The 21,416-nt window shown below is 36.8% G+C and overlaps 1 protein-coding gene across 1 annotated transcript in view; it reads left to right on the plus strand.

The window, feature by feature from the left end:
* The window catches only part of LOC307136829 (uncharacterized protein), a 37,842-nt gene extending 18,303 nt beyond the window's left edge, over positions 1–19,539 (plus strand). The window contains exons 3-6 of the mRNA XM_079834141.1: positions 692–1,625; positions 5,827–7,082; positions 7,402–7,521; positions 16,631–19,539. Coding sequence (XP_079690267.1) covers positions 7,464–7,521; positions 16,631–17,700 — 1,128 coding nt within the window. The 5' untranslated portion in view covers positions 692–1,625; positions 5,827–7,082; positions 7,402–7,463 and the 3' untranslated portion in view covers positions 17,701–19,539. The remainder of the gene's footprint in view (positions 1–691; positions 1,626–5,826; positions 7,083–7,401; positions 7,522–16,630) is intronic.
* The last annotated feature ends 1,877 nt before the right edge of the window (positions 19,540–21,416 follow it).

Consider the following 21,416-nt stretch of genomic DNA (forward strand, 5'->3'; position numbering starts at 1 on the left):
TCGTATATAATAAATTATTTGCGTCTCAGAGAAACTTGCGCGTCTCAATACACTTGTTGTCATGCTGTGGCAGATGCTGCTGTTTGGGAACAGGAGTGAAATATACCGAGCATCTTTGACAACAGACTGAATGACCAAAACAGCATTTCAGATGCGTCACAAACAAGATTTTTCCACTGGTTACTACAGTTATGCTGTTACATCGCGAAAATCACATGATTTTTTTTTATGCGCATCAAGGAATTTATTTGATAATGCATTTCCATTGTAGTTTATGCGCATGTTTTGGTATCGGATAGAACATTTATCCTACTCAAAGTTTTTTTATGTGCATTTTTAGAATTTATGCGCATCTTGGCGTTTCTATTCAGCATTTTTTTTATGCAATATCCCAAAATGCGCATAAAAATAGGTGGATGGAAACATAGCTACTGAGTGCATGTGCTGTAATTGTTGATGGTTCATTGAACAAGCTTGAAAAACATTGTTTAAACACTGTCCAATAAAGATCTGTAAAGCTTGTTTTACAAAGTTATCTTTAAAATACAGTATCTGGAAAAAGGGATGGGTTTTTGTTTGGTTTATTAGAATCAGTAAACTGGGTTTGTGCTAAAATGAGAACCATATTTCTTTTTTTTTCTCATGTGTCCTTCCTTTATTTAATTATGGGAATTTAATGTGTTTATTTTAGACCCGGTGGATGTGAATGAAGACAAACAGCAAAAACCTCATCATTTTAAAAATGAAGATGAAGATGGAGACGCAGTCGTTTCAAAGACTGAAGAGAATTTTACACAAAAAAGAGCAAGAAAAACTCAAGTCAAAGGATCTTTCACCTGCTCTGAGTGTGGAAAGAGTTTCACACGTAAAGAACCCCTTAAGACACACATGAGGATTCACACTGGAGAGAAACCGTACACATGCTCTCAGTGTGGAAAGAGTTTCACTCTCAAAAGCTCTCTCGATGATCATCTGCTCCGTCACTCTGGAGTGAGATCATTCAGCTGTGATCAGTGTGAGAAAACATTTATTGTGGCATCAGACTTAAGAAGACACCTTAAAGCTCACACTGGTGTGAAGCCTCACTTTTGTTCTTTTTGTGGAAAGAGTTTTACACATCTGCAGGATTTAAAAGTTCATGAGCGTGTTCATACTGGTGTGAGACCTTATATGTGCTTTGACTGTGAGAAGACCTTCAGTTCATCCAGCGACTTAAACAAACACCAGAGAGTTCACACTGGAGAGAAACCGTACAAGTGCTCACACTGTGAAAAGAGTTTCACTCGGTCAGGATCATTGAAAGATCATGAGAGAGTTCATACTAGAGAGAAGCCGCACCAGTGCTCTTTATGTGGGAAGAGTTTCACTCGGTCAGGATCATTGAAAGATCATGAGAGAGTTCATACTAGAGAGAAACCATACAAGTGCTTACACTGTGGGAAGAGTTTCACTCGGTCAGGATCATTGAAAGATCATGAGATAGTTCATACTAGAGAGAAGCCGCACCAGTGCTCTTCATGTGGGAAGAGATTCACCAAATTATCTAGTGTACAGACTCATAAGAAAAAGTGTTGTCCGAAGTCGTCCAAGTGAGGAAAGTTCAGGTTTAGATCCATCACTGACATGTAAGTAGTTTGATATAATTCTGATAAAGCAAAAGATGGATTTTCTTAGAACATGGCAACATCATTAAATTGTTAAAATGATTTAAAGATTTGTTGAAGATTCCCAATTTCAGTAGGATTGCCTTTGTTTATATTGGGCATATCCATATGATGAGGGGTATTGCACAAAAGCAAGATAAGGGATTAACCTGGGATTTTCAGTTATCCTGTCTGAATTTAGTCCTGACTCAGTTGCATGAAAGCATTCTAAAATATAGCTGCAAGCAGCAATACCGGGGCCAAGCGCAACAGAAGCAAACAAGGAAGCAAGCAGCAGACCAACTGAAAAAAATGAATGAAGACAAGTTTAAGCAAAAATGTTAAAACCCCACAATAAAACATTGAGTTGTATAGAGCCAATGTCATATTTTGTTCTATTATAGCGCCACCAAGAGGCAAAATCCTACCATTTTTTGTAGGTTTCCTTGTAGTGAGCCCATACATGTGTGTGTCAATTTTGGTGAAAATATCTCATTTAGTTTTGGAGTTATAGACATTTATATGAAGAAACGCATAAAAAATGACTGACACCTGATTTTGATTGGATTTTACTCCCCCTTACTATCAATATTTTGACATTTGGGCATGAGCAAGTAGCTATTGACCTATGTTTCCAACTTCTGACGCTAGTTTCGTCTTGATTGGACTAGCGGTTTCGAAGAAATCTGCTAATGTTTTTTAAGCGCTAAATTACCCCCCTGCACAAATCATACACCGAAACCTGGCAAATCTGGTATCGTTGGACTCTGCAAGGATTCAGGAGACAAAAAAAGTCCCATGAAAATAAGTCAACCACACCCAAAGTTATAAGCGTTTGTGGAAGAAAAAAAAAATCCACTAGGTGGCGCCGTTTCGAAACTTCTCAGGCTCCTTCAGGGCATCATGCTGATGACCCAAATCGAGTTTTGTAACAATCTGTTCATGCGTTCATAAAATACAGCACATAATTCACATAGCACATAATTCAAAATGGCCGATATGGTAAAATTGGATAATTTGGACAAATAAAAATTGGATGCTTTTTGGACAAACAGTTCAGAAGTTATAAGCAAAAATAGCTATTTTTTGTATCTCCGGACCAGCTGTGCTGAAACGCTGCATGTTGCCTCAGGTCATGCTTGGGATGACATGTACCAAGTTTGGTTTGAATACAATAAAGCGTTGCGGAGATCTAGCCTTAAGTGTATTTTTGCAACCACTATGTAAAATTTGTTCGCAGGTTTATCGAAAAAGATTTGAGAAATCAACTTGAATTCCATAACTATTTGTCAGCATGGTCTGGAGTTGATCTGGTTACATTTTTGTGAAAATTGGAGCAACGGCCTACGAGGAGTTAGCAAAAGTAGTTTTTTCGGTTAATTAAAAATGGCAGGAAAATTATGACGTAAAATGACGTCAATCGAATCGGCTTGAGCCAAGGAATCAGAGAAAAACATTATTTTGTTTCTAGCCATTATCAAAAGTTATAAACGTAAACATGAGTGAAACTTTGGACAGGTGGTGGCGCTAGAGGGATTGTTTTAGAGACTCCAAAATTGGTGTGGTTAATGATAAGCCAGACCTCTATCTGTGTGCCAAATTTCATAACTTTCCCGCAAACGGTTCTATGGGCTTCTCAAAGTTCTCAAAGACTTCAATGGTGGAATAAGAATAAGAAATCTAACGGTTTCAATAGGTGCCTCCGCACCTTTGGTGCTTGGCCCCTAATTAAGCTAAATTAAGTTACTATGGAGATTTATTCTTTGCAGCTAGCCTGTTCCAGAGCAGGGCCCGTTCTTCGTACGTTGCTTATTACATCTGAGATGATTTGACAGATCCCAGATCTTTTAATCGTGATAACTGATCTCAGGCTAATTTGGTTCTTCAAACGAATTTGCGGATTGGATTAAAATATCTGGATTAAATGATCTAAGATCACTGCGCGTTCTTGTGTTCCCTGAAGAGGGCAGATGCATCGATACTCGAAACCACGATCAGCAATGCAGCGATTGGCTGGCGTCAAGACAGCAACGTAATGACATCATATAATTAAAAAAGCCACCTGGCAAAAAACTTGACAAATTATACAATAAAAACCCCACGAATTTCTGGACCTTTATAAGGAAACATCCAAACCACCAAACCAACATAAAAGTTATAATAGATAAATGATAAATGTTTTTTTTTTTTTTTACATGATTACCAATTATTTATATTTATATTCAGATTTTATACTGTATTTGTACACCCTTTACATTTTTATTTCAATGTTGTAATTTAATTTTTAATTAAATTTGGAGCAGATTTGTAACGTGACCGTATTAAAGTTTCTTAAGGGTCAAGATCAAATGATCTGCATCTCTTGCGCTGCATCAAGCCACTCCCATAATATCTGTGATCACTTAAATTAATGCACGGCTCAGAGTAACTATACAACATGTGTGTAAACCTCCAATAAAATTATAACGTCATTATTCCATCACAAATAAATCGCTCAATCAAGTGCCTGTGTCTATATTATTATATACAACATTATATTATTATATACATTCTCATATACATAAACAATATAACATTTTTATATTATTATTTAAAATTATTATTATTGCCCCTGGTTCAGTAATGAACTCTTGTAATAAAGTAGCAGTGGCTGGGACAGATTTTAAGTATCACCTCAAGATTCAATCTAATCCTGTTTACATGAAATAAGCCGCTCCAGAGCAGGTTTAAGCTTACGGACCTGTTACTATGACAGCAAGTCCAGGATGAGCTTCGAAGAACCAAACAATCCGAGATCATGTCAAATCGTCAACAATCAAATCCAGCTAACTGAGTTAGCGACGTACGAAGAACGGGCCCCAGGCTAAGATTATTCCTAGTGATTTATCTGTTACTTCTGCTTTCAATCCTACTAGAAATGAATGGGTTTTACAGTCACTCCACACTCAAAAAAATATTTTGGTCTAAATATAAGTTTTATATTTGAATTACATTACAATTTTTCCATCTAAATCTAGTTCCACCTCAATATGTAGTGTACTGGCGATTCATGAAAAAGGTAGGAGACCACAATGTTTTTTGATTTTTGATTTTTATTTTGCTGTCATCACATGTCAGCTCGGAGCTTTTGGAGAGAAAAAACGATGATTTATACATTGTGTTACAGTCATGGTTAGTGTGAACTTAGCAGCCGGCAAAATTTTCTTGTACTTAATCTTGACTTGCTGCCAGGTCCTTTTATGGCCACACGTGTTTGTTCTTTAAGAAGGATAGATAGATAATAGAGTTAAAATAGATAGATACAAAAGAAAATGATAAAATCACCAGATTATAGATTAGATCAAATCAATTAGATAGAAAAAACCTTAATAAAATAAAATAGATGCGCAAAGTGGATAAGTGTTTGCAGTTAATCTTCATGATACATTTCCTGAGTAACATGCATGTCCACTCACATTTAAGCCAAAGTGTACAACTGTTAATTTGTGGAAATGATCAGTAACTCCTTGAATTGTAATCATGATGGTTTCAGCACTGGTTATTTGGACAACGTATGCATTCAATCGGTCTGCAATTGTCTGCCAGGCTTTTTCTTTGTTTTATTATATAGCAGCCGTATTTCCCATTTGACATATTATAGGTTTCACCTCTTCATATGTTTCCATTATTATCTGTTGCTCAGTTGGCGAGAAGTATGCCGCACGGCCCATTTTCCATCATTGATTTTGTGATGGATCCCATGGTCTGTTTAAGAAAGCCGTAAACGTGCACTTATCTCAGCTATCTACACCTGGCTTGACATAGCTGCACATACTCATCCTGGCTCAGCAAACGTGCAACGGACTAAGCCGGGTTGCGCTGATTAAACTAGGGTAAGCCGCGCCTTTTTAGTTATCCTGGCTTTCTTAATTCTACTTTTGTGCAATAGCCCTCCGGACATATTCAGTGGTGATGCACTATTGTTATTGTCATTCATTGTTCCTCTAGCCACGTACATTTTGTGTAAAATTTATGTTACAAAAAGAAAAAAAACTAACTTTAGTGACTAATGAACACATTTACTTGAGTTCATATGTAATAAAAGATAATAATAAGGTAAACCCACATCGTGTCTGAGCCTGTGTGTGGGAATGTGTCTCTCTCTCTCTCTCTCTCTCTCTCTCTCTCTCTCTCTCTCTCTCAGGAGGCTCTGAACGTGAGGATTGGCGTTCTGGAGAGGAACGTCCTGTGAAATACTCTGATGCTGACGTGGAAGAGAGATGCTGTTGGCGTGTTGTATTGAGAGAGTGTCACAGTGGTGTAGTTTTCTTATGATCTGTGAACTGTATATTCTGTCGTTTGTTACCTTTATAAATTGACTTCATTTTGGCTTTGTCCCTCGTGTTCCACCTGTTGTATTTTTCATATAGTCTCTTTATTGTGACATTCGTTTTGCTCTTTTATTACTGAAGTGATAGAGCGTGGGTGCTTTTTCTTTATCTCTCCTGTGTTCGGGAGTTTGGTAAGACCACTGTATTTTCTTTTATAAGGTTTGTTTAAGTTGTAAGCTGGTTTAGTTCAGTCCTAGAGAGCCACAGTCCTGCAGTTTGGCTTCAACCCTCACTTCAAAACCTCACCTAATATTACCCACAACCCATTGCGAGTTGGACGAGGATTCGATTAGAACTACAAACGCAGATAAAATGTTAAAACTACAAACATGGCAGGTGTGCGAATCCGATGGTTAAGTAGAGAGTTTTAGATAAAGGAGTTTGAGTGAATAATTATCAGTATCTAACCTGACGAAAGTATATTTATTGAGTGTTATTCACATTATATTTCATCTGCAGCAGCATTGAGAACTTTTGTACTGATACGTTTGGCCATTAACTTTTAAATGCATCATTATATTCAAATTGCGAACACTTTTTAACTGCGACAACATGATTGATATGCTACCACAATTCCAGGCAGTTTGCCGTGACTTTGCCTGGAAAACCTGCCTGGAACGCAGTATAAGCAACAGAGCTGTCCGTTAAAGTTGACGAAGTAATATGTCCCAAAGTTTGCTGAAAAGAAACTGTTAAAACGCATTTCCAGAACATTTTATTTGTTATTGTTAAATCTTCAAATCTCTTTATAGCACATTTTTATTCAGAATATATATTCATTTTACTATAAATAATTATTATTGTATCATCTAACTTTAAAATGAAGTCAAGATTGATCAATATACATAATATAATTCTAAATAAATAACAGATTTTGTTGGTTTTGTCTAATCTATGAAGGTTAGATAGTTTAATAGTGATTGTTTTCCGCCAGTGGAGGCGCTCGAGCAACCGAAGCACTGACACACATCGAGTCTAGAAGAAGAAGAGAAGTGAGCGAGAGAAGAACATAAACATGAGAAGTGGAACACAGCCGTTCATTCTGCTCTAAATCTGATGTTTTCACACTGTGAGTTCATTCATTTATCATTTATTAGGATAAATCTAAATCCAAACGAGTCGGTTAATTTAGTGAATAACTCCGAAATGAACCGACTGATGTTAATTACGCTCGAGAAACGTAATCTCGTTACTGACTGTTTCCACATCACAATTTGTGAAGATTATGAGTTGTGCTTTCATTTTATGTAACAAATGAAACCTGCTAAGCAGCTAATGCATAGCATATTTAATGTAAGAGCAACATAAACATCAGCTGGAGGAGTTTAATTGTTTCTTAAGTTCTTCATGAGAGTTTAAATGCTGGGAATATTCCCATCTTCCCACAGGAGAAGAAGAAGCAAGCAGGAGGAATTACTCCAGGAGAAACTACAGACATACTATTGTAAAGATGGAGTTTAAGGAAGAACCCTGCAGAATAAAAGATGAAGAGACAGAGGAACAAATAGGTTGGTGTTTTCCTTCATTCTCTTTAATGAGGAACATTAAGATGAAAACTGACATATCCTCTTGAGAACCAGGCATAGACTTTTTTTTTTCCCTTTGTAGAGGACACTATTTTAGTGAATTTCTCTGAGATCATACACGCAAACTGCTGAACGTCTTAGATGCTCAAAAACACAATCATCTTCATTAAAACCAATGAGAATAAATGCTCTTACAGTGCTTAGGTCACTTGTTCTGATATTGCGGTCTTTGATCTGATGAATAGCCTGTAATGCAGCTCATATCTGTTGCTTTTGTTGACGTGAACTCCGTTAAATGTGCATAGGCAGCGCAATAATCGAATATCGGATTTATATTAATTTTGCAGAGTGGTGTAAGTTAAGACAACCGGCCTGTTTTTTATTTATTTATTTTTGAACACGTTTCCTCAAAAAAAAAAAAAAAACTTATTATAAGCAAGACAAGTTAAGTGTTAGGATAGAGGATAGGTAGAGGATAAATGGATCAAACGTGTTGTTAACTCACTCAGTCCGCTTGGTCGTTACTTTAAAAAAAAAAAAAAACTTTAATTTAACAATCAAAAAAATGCTTTAAACATTTTTCTAAATTAACTTAATTAAGAAACGAAATATAAGTACTTTGACATTAAAATCAAAACTGAACTATTTTAATGGCTGCAACGATGTGTAGGCCTAATAGGGAGGATAAAAAAATAAAATAAAAAATCACGGGATTCAGGCCGATTAGTTTTGGTTAGCTGTCATAAGACTAACTACAATTAAAAAACTGAACATGCCATTTGAGCCAAACTAACGGGCGTCTCAGCACATCAGCAGCAGCAGTCAGATCATTCTTCACGAGAGTGAGGAGCTAAATTACAAGATGATCGCGGAATATTTGGTTTCAAAGCGATGTAAAAGCGCCTATTTAAGGGAGTTTGTCATTGTACATTGTTGCTATGTTTTTCATTAAGAATAATAGCTAATGAACCCACAATTCAAGCAACCCGCCCCTGAATTGGCAAACCGAAAGTAAACGCGGCGCAAGGCTGCATGCGTTCAGCCGCTCAGTGCAAAAGCACAGCAATGAGGGAACATTTTTTCACCGTCACATCCCTAACGTATAAAAAGGATAATACATTTTGATTATATTATTCTATTTTCCACAATGTCAAACGAACGCAGTTTAACCCAAAATGCAAGCTCAAACATGGCTTCTGCCATATAAGCTTGTGCAGTTGTGCGCTCTGGTGCACTGAACACTAAGACAAAGCAAATATATTTATTAAGTATAACGAGGCTATTAAAAATGGCTTGGCTATAAGGTAATTGAAAAAAAGTATTGTATTTTATAGTGATTTTATAGTGTAAACATATGCAAGCTCGAATGAGAGCCGTTTTTAGCGGTATGCCAGGTGTTTGCAAAAAACAACAACAACAAGGAATATTCGAATCACAAATTTGAAAATCGAATACCAACCCATCGAACGAATATTCAAATATTCTGGTTTCCAGCCCTAACTGTAACAGATGTTGCCATAGAGACAGAGCGACACGCATCATAATCTGAAGACCACGCCCACCAGGGGGGAAAACAATCAAACCGTTTCCATTGACATTGCGTGAAGCGGCCTTTTTGTCATTTCGGACTTATAACAAAAAACTGAACAATGTATAAAAGCTGATATGTGACAAGGTGTACAGCAAAGAAGCTAAACAAAACCCAGAAGCAAAAACCCAGAGGTTTTTATAAGCTGTTGACCCAAAAAACGAGCGTTTAAGTACAAAAAAGTGGATTCAGGCCATTGAGACAGAGCGCGCGGGTCATATTACACTGAGAACTACGACGACTAGAGGGGAACATAATCAGCGACAGTAAATATAATATATAAAACGGACATTTGGATATTTGACTTAACAGTGACAAAATGTTTACTGCACACATAGACATATTGAGGCATACTGAGTGTCAGGATCCCAAAATGTACCCATTCTTCCTGCTAAAGCTTCACTTCGTATTGCCTGTATCCACTTTTATCTTCTTAAACGCTCGTTTTTTTGGGTCGACAGCTTATAAAAACTTATTTCTGTGTTTTTTAGCTTGTTTGCTGTACACCTTGTCACATATCAGCTTTTAGACATTGTTCTGTTTTTTGTTATAAGTCCGAAATGACAATGAGGCAGCCTCACGCAATGCAAAGTCAATGGAGAGCGTTGGATTGTCCCCCCGTGTGGGCGTGGCCTAAATACGCTCTGTCTTTATACTAGTTTTATTTTAGTATCATTAAGATACACTATATAGTTTTTGTTAATATTTTGAATTCAATTTAAGTCTGCTTTTTACAACCCCAAATCAGAAAAAGTTGGGACAGTATGGAAAACGCAAATAAATAAAAAAAGAAGTGATTTCTAAATTTACTTTGACTTGTATTTCATTGCAGACAATATGAACACAAAATATTTCATGTTTTGTCTGGTCAACTTCATGTCATTTGTAAATATGCATCCTTTCCTGTCATTCAGACCTGCAACACATTTCAAAAAAAGTTGGGACAGGAGCAATTTAGGACTAGTAATGAGGTAAAATGGTTAAATAATGATGTGATTTGAAACAGGTGATGTCAACAGGTGATTGTAATTATGATTTGGTACAAAAGCAGCATCCAAGAAAGGTCTAATCCTTTAGGAGCAAAGATGGGCTGAGGATCGCCAGTTTGCCAACAAATGCGTGAGAAAATTATTGAAATGTTTAAAAACAATGTTCCTCAAAGAAAGATAGGAAGAGATTTGGATATTTCACATTCAACAGTGAATAACATAATTAAAAGATTCAAGGAATCTGGAGGAATTTCAGTGCGTAGAGGACAAGGGCGCAAGCCTAAGCTGAACAACTGTGATCTCCGATCCCTCAGGCGGCACTGCATCAAGAATCGTCATTCATCTATAAGCGATATCACCACATGGGCTCAGGACTACTTTGGCAAACCTTAGTCAAGTACCACAATACGTAGTTACATCCACAAATGCCAGTTAAAACTGTACTGTGCCAAAAGGAAGCCCTATGTTAACAGTGTCCAGAAGCTCCGTCGACTTCTCTGGGCTCGGAGGCATCTGGGATGGACCATCACACATTGGAAACATGTACTGTGGTCAGATGAATCAGTATTTTTTGGGAGGAATGGATGCCGTGTGCTCCGGACCAAAGAAGAAAAGGATCATCCAGACTGTTACCAGCAACAAGTCCAAAAGCCAGGGTCTGTCATGGTATGGGGTTGTGTCAGTGCCCTTGGCAAAGGTAACTTGCACTTCTGTGAAGGCACCATTAATGCTGAAAAGTACATAGAGATTTTGGAGCATAATATGCTGCCTTCAAGAAGAAATCTTTTCCAGGGACGTCCATGCATATTTCAACAAGACAATGCAAAACCACATTTTGCACACATTACAAAGTCCTGGCTGCGGAGGAAGAGGGTACGGGTACTTGACTGGCCTGCCTGTCCCGACCTGTCTCCAATAGAGAATGTGTGGCGCATTTTGAAGCGCAAAATGCGACAATGAAGACCCCGTACTGTTGCCCACCTTAAGACTTGTTTTCAGGAGGAATGGGACAAAATTACACCTGAAACACTTCATTACTTGGTGTCTTCAGTCCCTAAACGTCTTTTAAGTGTTGTGAAAAGGAATGGCAACATTACAAAGTGGTAAATGCTTTACTGTCCCAACTTTTTTTGAAATGTGTTGCCGGTCTGAATGACAGGAAAGGATGCATATTTACAAATGACATGAAGTTGACCAGACAAAACATGAAATATTTTGTGTTCATATTGTCTGCAATGAAATACAAGTCAAAGTAAATTTAGAAATCACTTCTTTCTTTTTTTTGCGTTTTCCATACTGTCCCAACTTTTTCTGATTTGGGGTTGTAATTTTAGTTAAAGGTTTGGCCCCACTTTATATTAGGTGGCTTTAAGTACTATGTACTTACATAAAAAAATAAGTACAATGTACTTACTGTGTTCAAATTGTATTGCAAAACACCTTTGCTGATATTGAGGTGGGATACGGGTAGGGTTAGGGACAGGTGTGTTGGTAAGGGTAAGTTTAAAGGTAGGTGTAAGGGAAGTGTCAACTGTGTAATTACAAATGTAACTACAGAAATTAATTACAGATATAATTACATGCAGGTATTTTTTTAAATGTAAGTACAATGTAAAAACATGTATGTACACAATAAGTGCATTGTATCAAATGATTAATTAAAATGTTAGTACATAGTACTTAAGCCCACCATATATAAAGTGGGTCCAAAAGTTTTAGTAATTATGTTGTTGTTGTTTTTTTTTGTTGTTTTTTTTAAATGTCTGTGTACTTTATATTAACTTATATTAAATAGTCTTTTAGCGGTTTAATATTCACACACACTGGTCTATATCACCAGTACAGGATGCAGGAAGAATAAATGCGATTTAAAAAAAAATAAAAATAAAATAACTCAGTTTTCAGCATCAACTTTCCTAATTTTTGAAAATGTCATTGTTTTTGCGTGCCGCTTTCTGCTCTCAGTCTCTTCTTCACTTCATGCGTGACCGCGTGTCTGAACGTAGCAACAGTGATGAGCATAGTAACGTTAACTGTCGTCGCAACCTGTGGCGAAATAAGACCTAAACGGTTCTACTGAGCTGCCTGATATAAATGTGATTTTTTTTTTTTTTTAATTAATTTTTTTGGGCATTTATTTATTTCATTACATCAAAAGGCTTCGCGGTCCAGGTCCGGATTCGGACCGGAGTCCGCTAGTTGGTGACCCCGGGTGTACAATATTATCGCGGTTTTGTTCAAAGTAGATGAAAGTGTTCAAAAAGAACAGATGTACACACACTTAAAATATTTCAACAAGTTTTTTTAAGCAAGATTCTATTCTGTGGGTTTCCTTCCTTATAATGGCCGTCGTCAATAGCAACGCATAACTCATAAATAATAATAATTTGATGTAAATATAATCTCTAATATTATCTCTGTAAATATATTCTCAAGCAGTATTCTCATCAGGGTTCAGCAATGATGCATTTAAATCTAGCATATTTTGTGCAAGAGCCCAAACAGTATCCTAGTGAAATAATGCATAGCCTATTTCCATATGATTTGACAGTTTATTTTATTAAATATCATAAGGTGTGCATCATACCTGACACCTAGATGATCACTTTACAGTCAGTTTGATGACTGTCATTCTCTTCAAATGCTATTGAAGTTTGAAACGTGTATAACGTTACCAACGTTGTATGTAACTTTAGAGACGGTCCCTAAATTCAGCGTTATGCTGTGTTTGTTTGAAACTATTTTCGCTGCTGAAATAGAACAAAAACAGTCAACCACTGTATGATGAATGAATCTCCTGCGTACATCGCACGTTTATCTCTGCTTTGAGTGCAGATTTCAGCGAGTGAGAGCGGCGCGCGCTCTGAACAAAACTCTGGCTAATCTGAACGCCTCTGATTATGAGACATTGCATTCATAAACTCAATAGAAACACGTGTGATTGGTTATAATGCGCAACGCGATTATAACAGATGGCTTTTGAGAAGACTATAATAAGTTCAACCGCCAAAGTGGCACGTGTGCAGCCGAAAATACACCCGCAAATGGCGGTTGTTAATGTCAAGCCCTGATTATTATCCCTTAAAAGTCACCCTAGTCTTGTCTGAATTTGTTTGTTCGCTTCACGTTATTTGCCAGACGTAGCTTTGGTATTGAGGTCAAAGTCCACTTGCCTTGCGTTCGTAGTTTTGAAGTGTTTTCCCCTATTACAGTGACTTTCTTCTGGCATGTTCTGCAGACAGGGTGACAATCTTCTATTAAGTTTCCCTCAGGACTTTTGTAAAAGCTAAAATATGGATTTTGACCTCAGATTTGGTCCTTTTAGAAGGCTGAAAAATCTCCCTGCGCTGTCACTGCCATCTGCCATTTCTTCTCATTCAAAAACAGCGCTGCACTGCACCAGACTGACGCTGACTGGACAAGATTTACAGCGAGTTTTCAAAATCGTGATAATCACACGCGGTTTTAATGATAATTACATTTTAAACAATATTACTAACCGTCACTACATTTTAACGTGGTTTATCGTGGAACCGGTAATCGTTTCATCCCTAAATGTACGTCATCTCCAGACTAGCTCTGAGAGTCATATTCATTCTGACTTCATGAGCATTTTACCGTTTCATTTGAGAAAAACTACCGTCATATCATAAACACACAGAAACTCAGAGGTCTTCACGGCAATGCGTCAAAAGAAAAGTTTGGTTTAACTTCACAAATATATAAAATACTGTTGTACAGTAGAATTTTGATACGTCTCAATGTAATAATAATACTAACACTAGTAATAATAATAAATTATCAAAACTTTATTTTTTTAAGTAATACATCACAATTTTTCTTCCATGTTTTAATTTTAACCGTATAAAGCTGTTATGCAGCACTTTGTTTGACCAAAAATTTTGTTTAATTAAATTAAGATACATTAAATAAATGTCTTTTTATGTCTTCATTATGATTCCCAGTAGATACACAACACAATTTGTGGGAAATATTTTCATAAAAAATGTTTTTATGAATTCAATTCATTAAGTAGTTAGTTGCCTACAATTTACTAGGGGTGCACGATATTCACAAAAATGTGATATTGCGATATCGATAATGAATATTGCGATATCGATATTAATTTCGATATTTTTAAGCCTATGTAAAATTACAAAAGTAACAGAAAACGCATCAAAATAGATTCATAATAAATAAAACAAATTCTTACAACACAAGGTTTAAAGGTTTTCAACTGACAGTCATATTGGACTGGTACAACATGAATAAATAAATAATAATCATATCTGGTTGTACAGTAGGGATGTATACAATACAGTTAGTCCACGGTTCAATACATACCTCTGTTTTTAACCATGTTTTTGGTTCGGTTCTGATGGCTTGTCACATCAGTTTTTTTCTATTCTATTCTTAGCCGACAGGAACAGAAAGAGTTATTATTATTTTTATTATAATTTTTTGTTTTTATTGCAATAATCTTTTTGAACTTTACTTAAAAGACTTGGAAAAACCTTACTTAAAACTATACTTAAAAAAAACCTTGTACACATTCCTAGTGTATAGTATAATATAAAATAAATATATATATATATATATATATATAAAGATTTACAGTGGCAGCTCAGAGCAGTACAGCATGAAAGTGTATGAATAAATGTAAAATTAAAGAGAGAGTTCACTCAAAAATGAAAATTCTGTCATCAATTACTGGCGCTCAAGTTGTTTTAAACCTGAATAAAGTTCTTTCTTCTGTTGGACATAAAATATATTTTAAAGAATGTTGGAAACCAACAGCTGCTGGTCCCCATTGTAGGAAATAATAATATGGATGTCAATGGCTACCATCAGCTGTCTGGTATTCAACTGTCTGTGTTCAACAGAATAAATTAATACAGGTTTGAACAACATTAGATGAGTAAATAATGACATTGTTTTAGGTGAACTGTCCCTTTAAGGACTAGCGGCAGCATGTTCACTAAAGGCTGCGCTTCTGTCAATGTAAGACCTCTACACATCTAATACACAGACACGCGATTTTACTTTCACTTTAGACATAACTGACTGTGTTTATGTTAACCATGTGTGTATTTGACAGTATTAGCGCAATAAGACTACTTAGTCCAGTAATCACGTGTTTGACAGGCTTTTAGTGCGCGAGCTCAGCGCATGTTAAAACAGTGCATGAGCACGCGAATGAAATGTTTAACCGGTAACGTAATGCTTTAAAACGCATTCAAATAATGAACTTTCGTGATTGTGAATAAGTATAGTGTTCCATGAGTATAACTCTCTGACACCAGCATTGCAAGCGTGGCTAAACACCCCTAACTTGTGCATAGTGATCGGATATCTGCTCATATCAGCGCGTAGACTGAAAGGCACACTCAAACAGAGCCAAAATAAACTGAGAGAAATATTTAAAATGGAGAGAAATAAAAATAGGCTTGTGGTGGTTCTTAACTATTTCATCTTCTCCCTGAGCAACACTCATTTTCTTACTTTTGTGTTCTTTCTTTTGCTCCACTTGCTCCCTTCGCTCTCTCTTTAGGTCCTTTCTTTTCTTTCTCTTCGTTTTGTTGTGCGCTGGTGTGTGCGTCGAGCCGGCCCGACAAGTGTGTGTGTGTGTGTAGAGCGAGGGAAAAGTGAGAGAGTGACGGTTAGCTTTGGAGCGAGTAGGAGGGACCCGGTTTTAAAAAAAATAGATCCGATAAAGAATGTATATACAGTGAAACGCGTCTCAATTTGTCATAAACGAAATATCGCATAATTATCGCGAGACTTACGATATAATATCGGGCAACATGATATCGCGATAACGATATTAAATCGATATATCGTGCACCCCTACAATTTACTAGTAAATATTACAGTATACAAACATCACAGACAATGGCAGACAGCGACCAAGGCAGCTCTGGTATAATGTCAGTAACACTTCTATAAATGATTTGCCATTTCTTTACAGTTATTGATGTAAACAGCCCCTAAAGTTCCGAAAAAAGGTACTGTTGGGTACCGGTACCGATTAAAATGTGAACGGTACCCAACCCTAGTGTGGACAAGGCCTTAGTTTCTCCCATTCATTACGATATGAAGCAATAGCGAAGAGGTACACAATCACACACAATGGCAAAATAATGGCAGAGGTTGAGTGTTTGGGGTCTGGATCAGGTGTGGAGGAGAACCAATCACAGCCTCCAGCAACTTATCGCAAGAAACTACCCATCTGTAACACAAACATGCACATCCACATCCACAGAGACAATATACACAGGAGGGCAGAATGGAATCAATGAACAAATAACTCCGGCTTGTGACAGTAATGAAAAACTAAATTCACACACAAACAGTTTTGGTTCTCAGGAGGATAAAACGATATAACAATCTAAAATTAGTTACTGGTAGACCCGGTAGTAAACCAGATTTGTGCCAAATTAAGAATGAATTTTATTAATTTTCTGTTTCTTATTTGTCCTTTAATTGAATTTTTGGAATTTAATGTTGATTTCAGACCTGATGGAAGTTAATGAAGACAAACGGCATCATTTCACAAATGAAGATGGAAAACTGACATGTAAAAATGAAGACAAACTTCAGTTTCAGAAACCTCATCATTTAAAAAATGAAGATGGAGATGCTGTCGTTTCAAAGACTGAAGAGAATTTCACACAAAAAACAGCTGGAAAAACTGGAGCCAAAGGATCTTTCACCTGCTCTGAGTGTGGAAAGAGTTACGTGCATAAATCGGAGCTTAAGAAACACATGAAATCTCACACTGGAGAAAGACCGTTCACATGCACTCAGTGTGGAAAGAGTTTCATACGCAAAGGAACCTTAAGTGGCCACATGAGAATTCACACTGGAGAAAGACCGTTCACATGCTCTCAGTGTGGAAAAAGTTTCTTGCATAAAAAAGACCTAAATATGCACATGAGAATTCACACTGGAGAAAAAACATTCACATGCTCTGAGTGTGGAAAGAGTTTCATACATAAAAAAAACCTAAATGATCACATGATGATTCACACTGGAGAGAAACCATTCACATGCTCTCAGTGTGGAAAGAGTTTCAAGCGCAAAAACACTCTAAATGATCATCTGCGCCGTCACTCTGGAGTGAGATCATACAGCTGTGATCAGTGTGAGAAAACATTTACTGTGGAATCAGACTTAAGAAGACACCTCAAAGTTCATGCTGCTGTGAAGCCTCACTTTTGTTCTTTATGTGGAAAGAGTTTTACACTACTGAGGTATTTAAAAGTACATGAGAGTATTCATACTGGTGTGAGACCTTATGTTTGCTCTGACTGTGGGAAGAGCTTTAGTAAAAACCACCAGTTAAAATCACACCAGAGAATTCACACTGGAGAGAAAACGTACAAGTGCTCACACTGTGAAAAGAGTTTCTCTCGGTCAGGAAACCTGAAATATCACCAGAGAGTTCACACTGGAGAGAAACCGCACCAGTGCTCTTCATGTGGGAAGAGTTTCACCTGCTCCTCTAGTCTACGGACTCATGAGAAAAAGCATTGCCCAAAGTTGTCTAAAGCCCTATTCGGATGGGAATTGACCTATCGGTAAGCCCCTCCCCTCGAACGCAGATGAGCCAATGGCAGTTGAGTATCAGTTGCGCTGGGACCGGAACTCTGACATCTTTAGGTTTTAGCGCCATAGAGAACGTTTTGAAAATCCAAAGCTCTCATTGGTTTGAAGGTTTTTATGCAATAAAAATGGTAAAACGATGTGCCTGAGGTACTTTAACACTGATTCCAGGTATCCTGAGAGAATTTTCTGGGAGGTTTTTTCTATGATTAAATTTATTGAGTCTCTGCTAACATAAACAAAATAACTAACTGTTCTCACGTCATGTAATGTTAACAGTGTTTAAGGTCTGCATTATCTGTCTTACTAAGGAGGGACTCCTATTTTGATGGGTATAGTCTACGCAGCAATGCGGGTAGTGAAAGGGAGAGCTCACACTCGCAGTATATCAGAGTTGTTTTCAGATATATATATAGTTTAAAGTTTATTAGTGCCCCCAAAAAGGCATACGGTATGTATATGTTTGTTTACTGTTAGTTGTATGAGTGTTTTTGTATAATTTGCTGTGTATTTTAATGATAATACAGCGGAGAGAGAGAGTTTGTGAATGAGATTTTATGCTTTGTTTGTTCAGCTCTTACTGTGATCTTTTAAGAGTGAAAAAGGATGCAATAAACTTAAAGGGGTGATGAATTGAGAAATAAACTTTCCTTTGAGCCTTTGATATATAAAAGTTAATCGTGATATAAGAATATCCTGTAAGTTTCAGAACTGAAAACGTCCTTGTTAGTCAAAGAAAATCTTTTATTGACACCAGGCCCAGAAAACGAGAGATCTCAGAATATGTCGACCACTGACATCATAGAATGCAGAAGCCCCGCCCACCGACTCGTGCAGCTAAACGGGCCGCGCTACCGAGCAATAAAAATGCTGGTTCCAGCTCACGTGTGTAAGACATTGCGCGTTTGTTCGCTTCATTTCACCGCGGAATCAATTGTAAACAAGATAGAGGTCGAGACTGGATTTGCAGACATATTGAGATTAAAACACAATGCTGTGCCTTCTATATTGGATCCGACAGGAACGGTGCAACACACTTATGTGAGTTAAACATGTTTTTTATATGTGATAGTATTGCATTGTTACAGATCATTTGATATCTATTGATTACATACCTTAGCACGCTGTCACAGACTGTAGAATGTGTTATTGGTTAATTCGTGATCAGACTCGGACTTGTAACGCCAGCTCGCAAAGGCCAAAGTCCCGGGGTTATGTGTTTTTCAGACGGGCTATCACCGGCCTGCCGACGGGCTGTAATGAAATAACATTCCTTTCTTGCGCACGCGCGTGCGTGTGAGTGTGTACGGTTTGCGGTTATATTCACTGATGATCGGGCCGGCCAAGTATTACAGAAATAACATTCCAATCAATCGCGGGTGGATGAGAGATGAATCATATGAGTGTTTCCCCAGACGATTTCAAAACAATCGCCACATGTACTGAGGGGAGCTGAAGCTCATTAAATATGCAAATCTTATCCAATCCTAGCCGTTTACTTCCAAGTCTTCAAAACTGAGCATTTTTCAGAGCCTCAAAAGGCAGAAAGTAGCCTATTACTTATTCATTATGATGTTTTTGAATGTAAAAACCACGCGAACATCATTAGTTGACCTCAGACAACAGTATAAAAAAAACTAAAAAGCCAGTTCATGACCCCTTTAATAAACCATCATTTAAGTTTGACCATCAATCGGAGGGGGTCCGCTACATTCTGTGTCCAAAAACAACGTTCAAAATTCAATTAATGTTTTATGTCTTCATTTGATTACCAGAAAATACACAACACATAATTTGTGGGAAATCTTTTCATAGAAAAAAAATAATAATAATATGGTTGTTTTTATGAATTAAATTAAGTACCTAGTAGCCTACTATTTACTAGTAAATATTACAGTATACAAACATCACAGACAATGGCAGACTCAGGGCAGCTCTGGCATAATGTTAATAACACTTCTATAAATGACTTACAGTTTCTGCACAGTTATTGATGTAGACAGCCCTAAAGTACCAAAAATAGGAACCATTGGGTTCTGGTACCGATACCGGTTAATATGTGGATGGTACCCAACCCTAGTCGTAAGGTATTTTAATCATTGACGGGCTAGTCAGAGATTTTATTTCCGTCTGAATCCAGAATTTCAGTGTTTTTCTACCACAGTCCACGTAAAAATCCCCGGCTGAATTACCTATGGACGTACCTATGGATGTGTGGTAATTTAATTTCCATTTAGTTCAAAAAGAGATTGCTTCAAAATTCACTGTTTATATCGTTTTTGACCACTGCACCATTGCCCTTCGCTGTAATTTGGATGCGTTTAAAGATCTAGCCTACACTTTAATTACTGAAATGGTGGAAACTATTTACAAAAATAATCTTATATTACCGCTCAAAAGGGAAAGAGATCTGTTTTGAGTAAACATTTGAAATGGACCGTTATTAATAACAGCAATAACCAAGCAAGCAGCATTATATTGACCCCATCCTCATGTAGGCTGTATTAACTTATTAATTTCCACATTTTTAAAAGGACATCATTTAGAAATAAAATACAAGACATAAAAGCATTTTAACTACAATGCATGTATATCTTCCTATTTTTTAAACACAAGATTTAAATAAGCAGAATAGCATTTTCCTATTATTAAATTAAATATGAAAGTATTATTATTCCAAGCATATTTTATGTACAGCATACAATCATGTTATTGACCACGTGAGCAGCGCGTTCGCAGGATCACAAAACTCGCTGCTGAACCGTGAATAAATCACCATCCGAATGCACGAGTTCTATCACTGAGGTGCAGTGTTGGGAAAGTTACTTTGAAAAGTAATGCATTACAATAATGCGTTACTCCCTTAAAAAGTAACTAATTGAGTTACTTAGTTACTTTTTAAGAAAAGTAATGCGTTACATTACTTTTGCGTTACTTTTTCTCACCTGGGCTGGGCTTGTTTTTGTTTTTTTATAACAAAAAAGTTATATTTTTGTGCAATGGTAAAGACCTTCATACCAAACTTGAAATATTAAGGTAAAAATGCAAATTCACGCATGAACAGTAGAGGGCGCAGCTCTGCTGTGCTTCCATTCTGGATAATGGTAGAATAGGATGCAGGAGAAAAAAGTTTTACCAATAACAACAAAAAATTTGTAATTTTCATCATCAAAGGTCAGCAGCAAGACATTGGTAAATTAAATATAAAGGTAGATTAAATGCATAAAATTTTTTGTTTTATTTAACATTTAATTATTGGAGGTTTGCATACTCTGAGTTTGCATTTGACTGAATTTATTAATTTTGATTGAGATAAATAAATGCTCATTTAGTCTAGAACTACAATAACCATCATGTTTACACACAACGCCTCTGCACTTATTTTTCTCAACATGGGGGCAGGAGAGCTGTCAGGAAAATTAATGTGAAAAAGTAACGCGTTACTTTTTTGAAAAAGTAAATTCAGTAATAATTCAGATATTTTGTTGTAAATTTGAAAAGTAATGCGTTACTTTACTAGTTACTTGGAAAAAGTAATGTTATTACGTAACTCAAGTTACTTGTAATGCGTTACCCCCAACACTGATGAGGTGGCATGCTAATTTATTTTTACAGACTTCAACATGAGAAACAATTACCATTGTAATAATTTCACTTTTGGGCCCAAACAAGGGACGCCAATTATGTAGTGATTT

This window comes from Gobio gobio (assembly GCF_949357685.1).
Source record: "Gobio gobio genome assembly, chromosome: 14".
NCBI classification, from domain to species: domain Eukaryota; kingdom Metazoa; phylum Chordata; class Actinopteri; order Cypriniformes; family Gobionidae; genus Gobio; species Gobio gobio.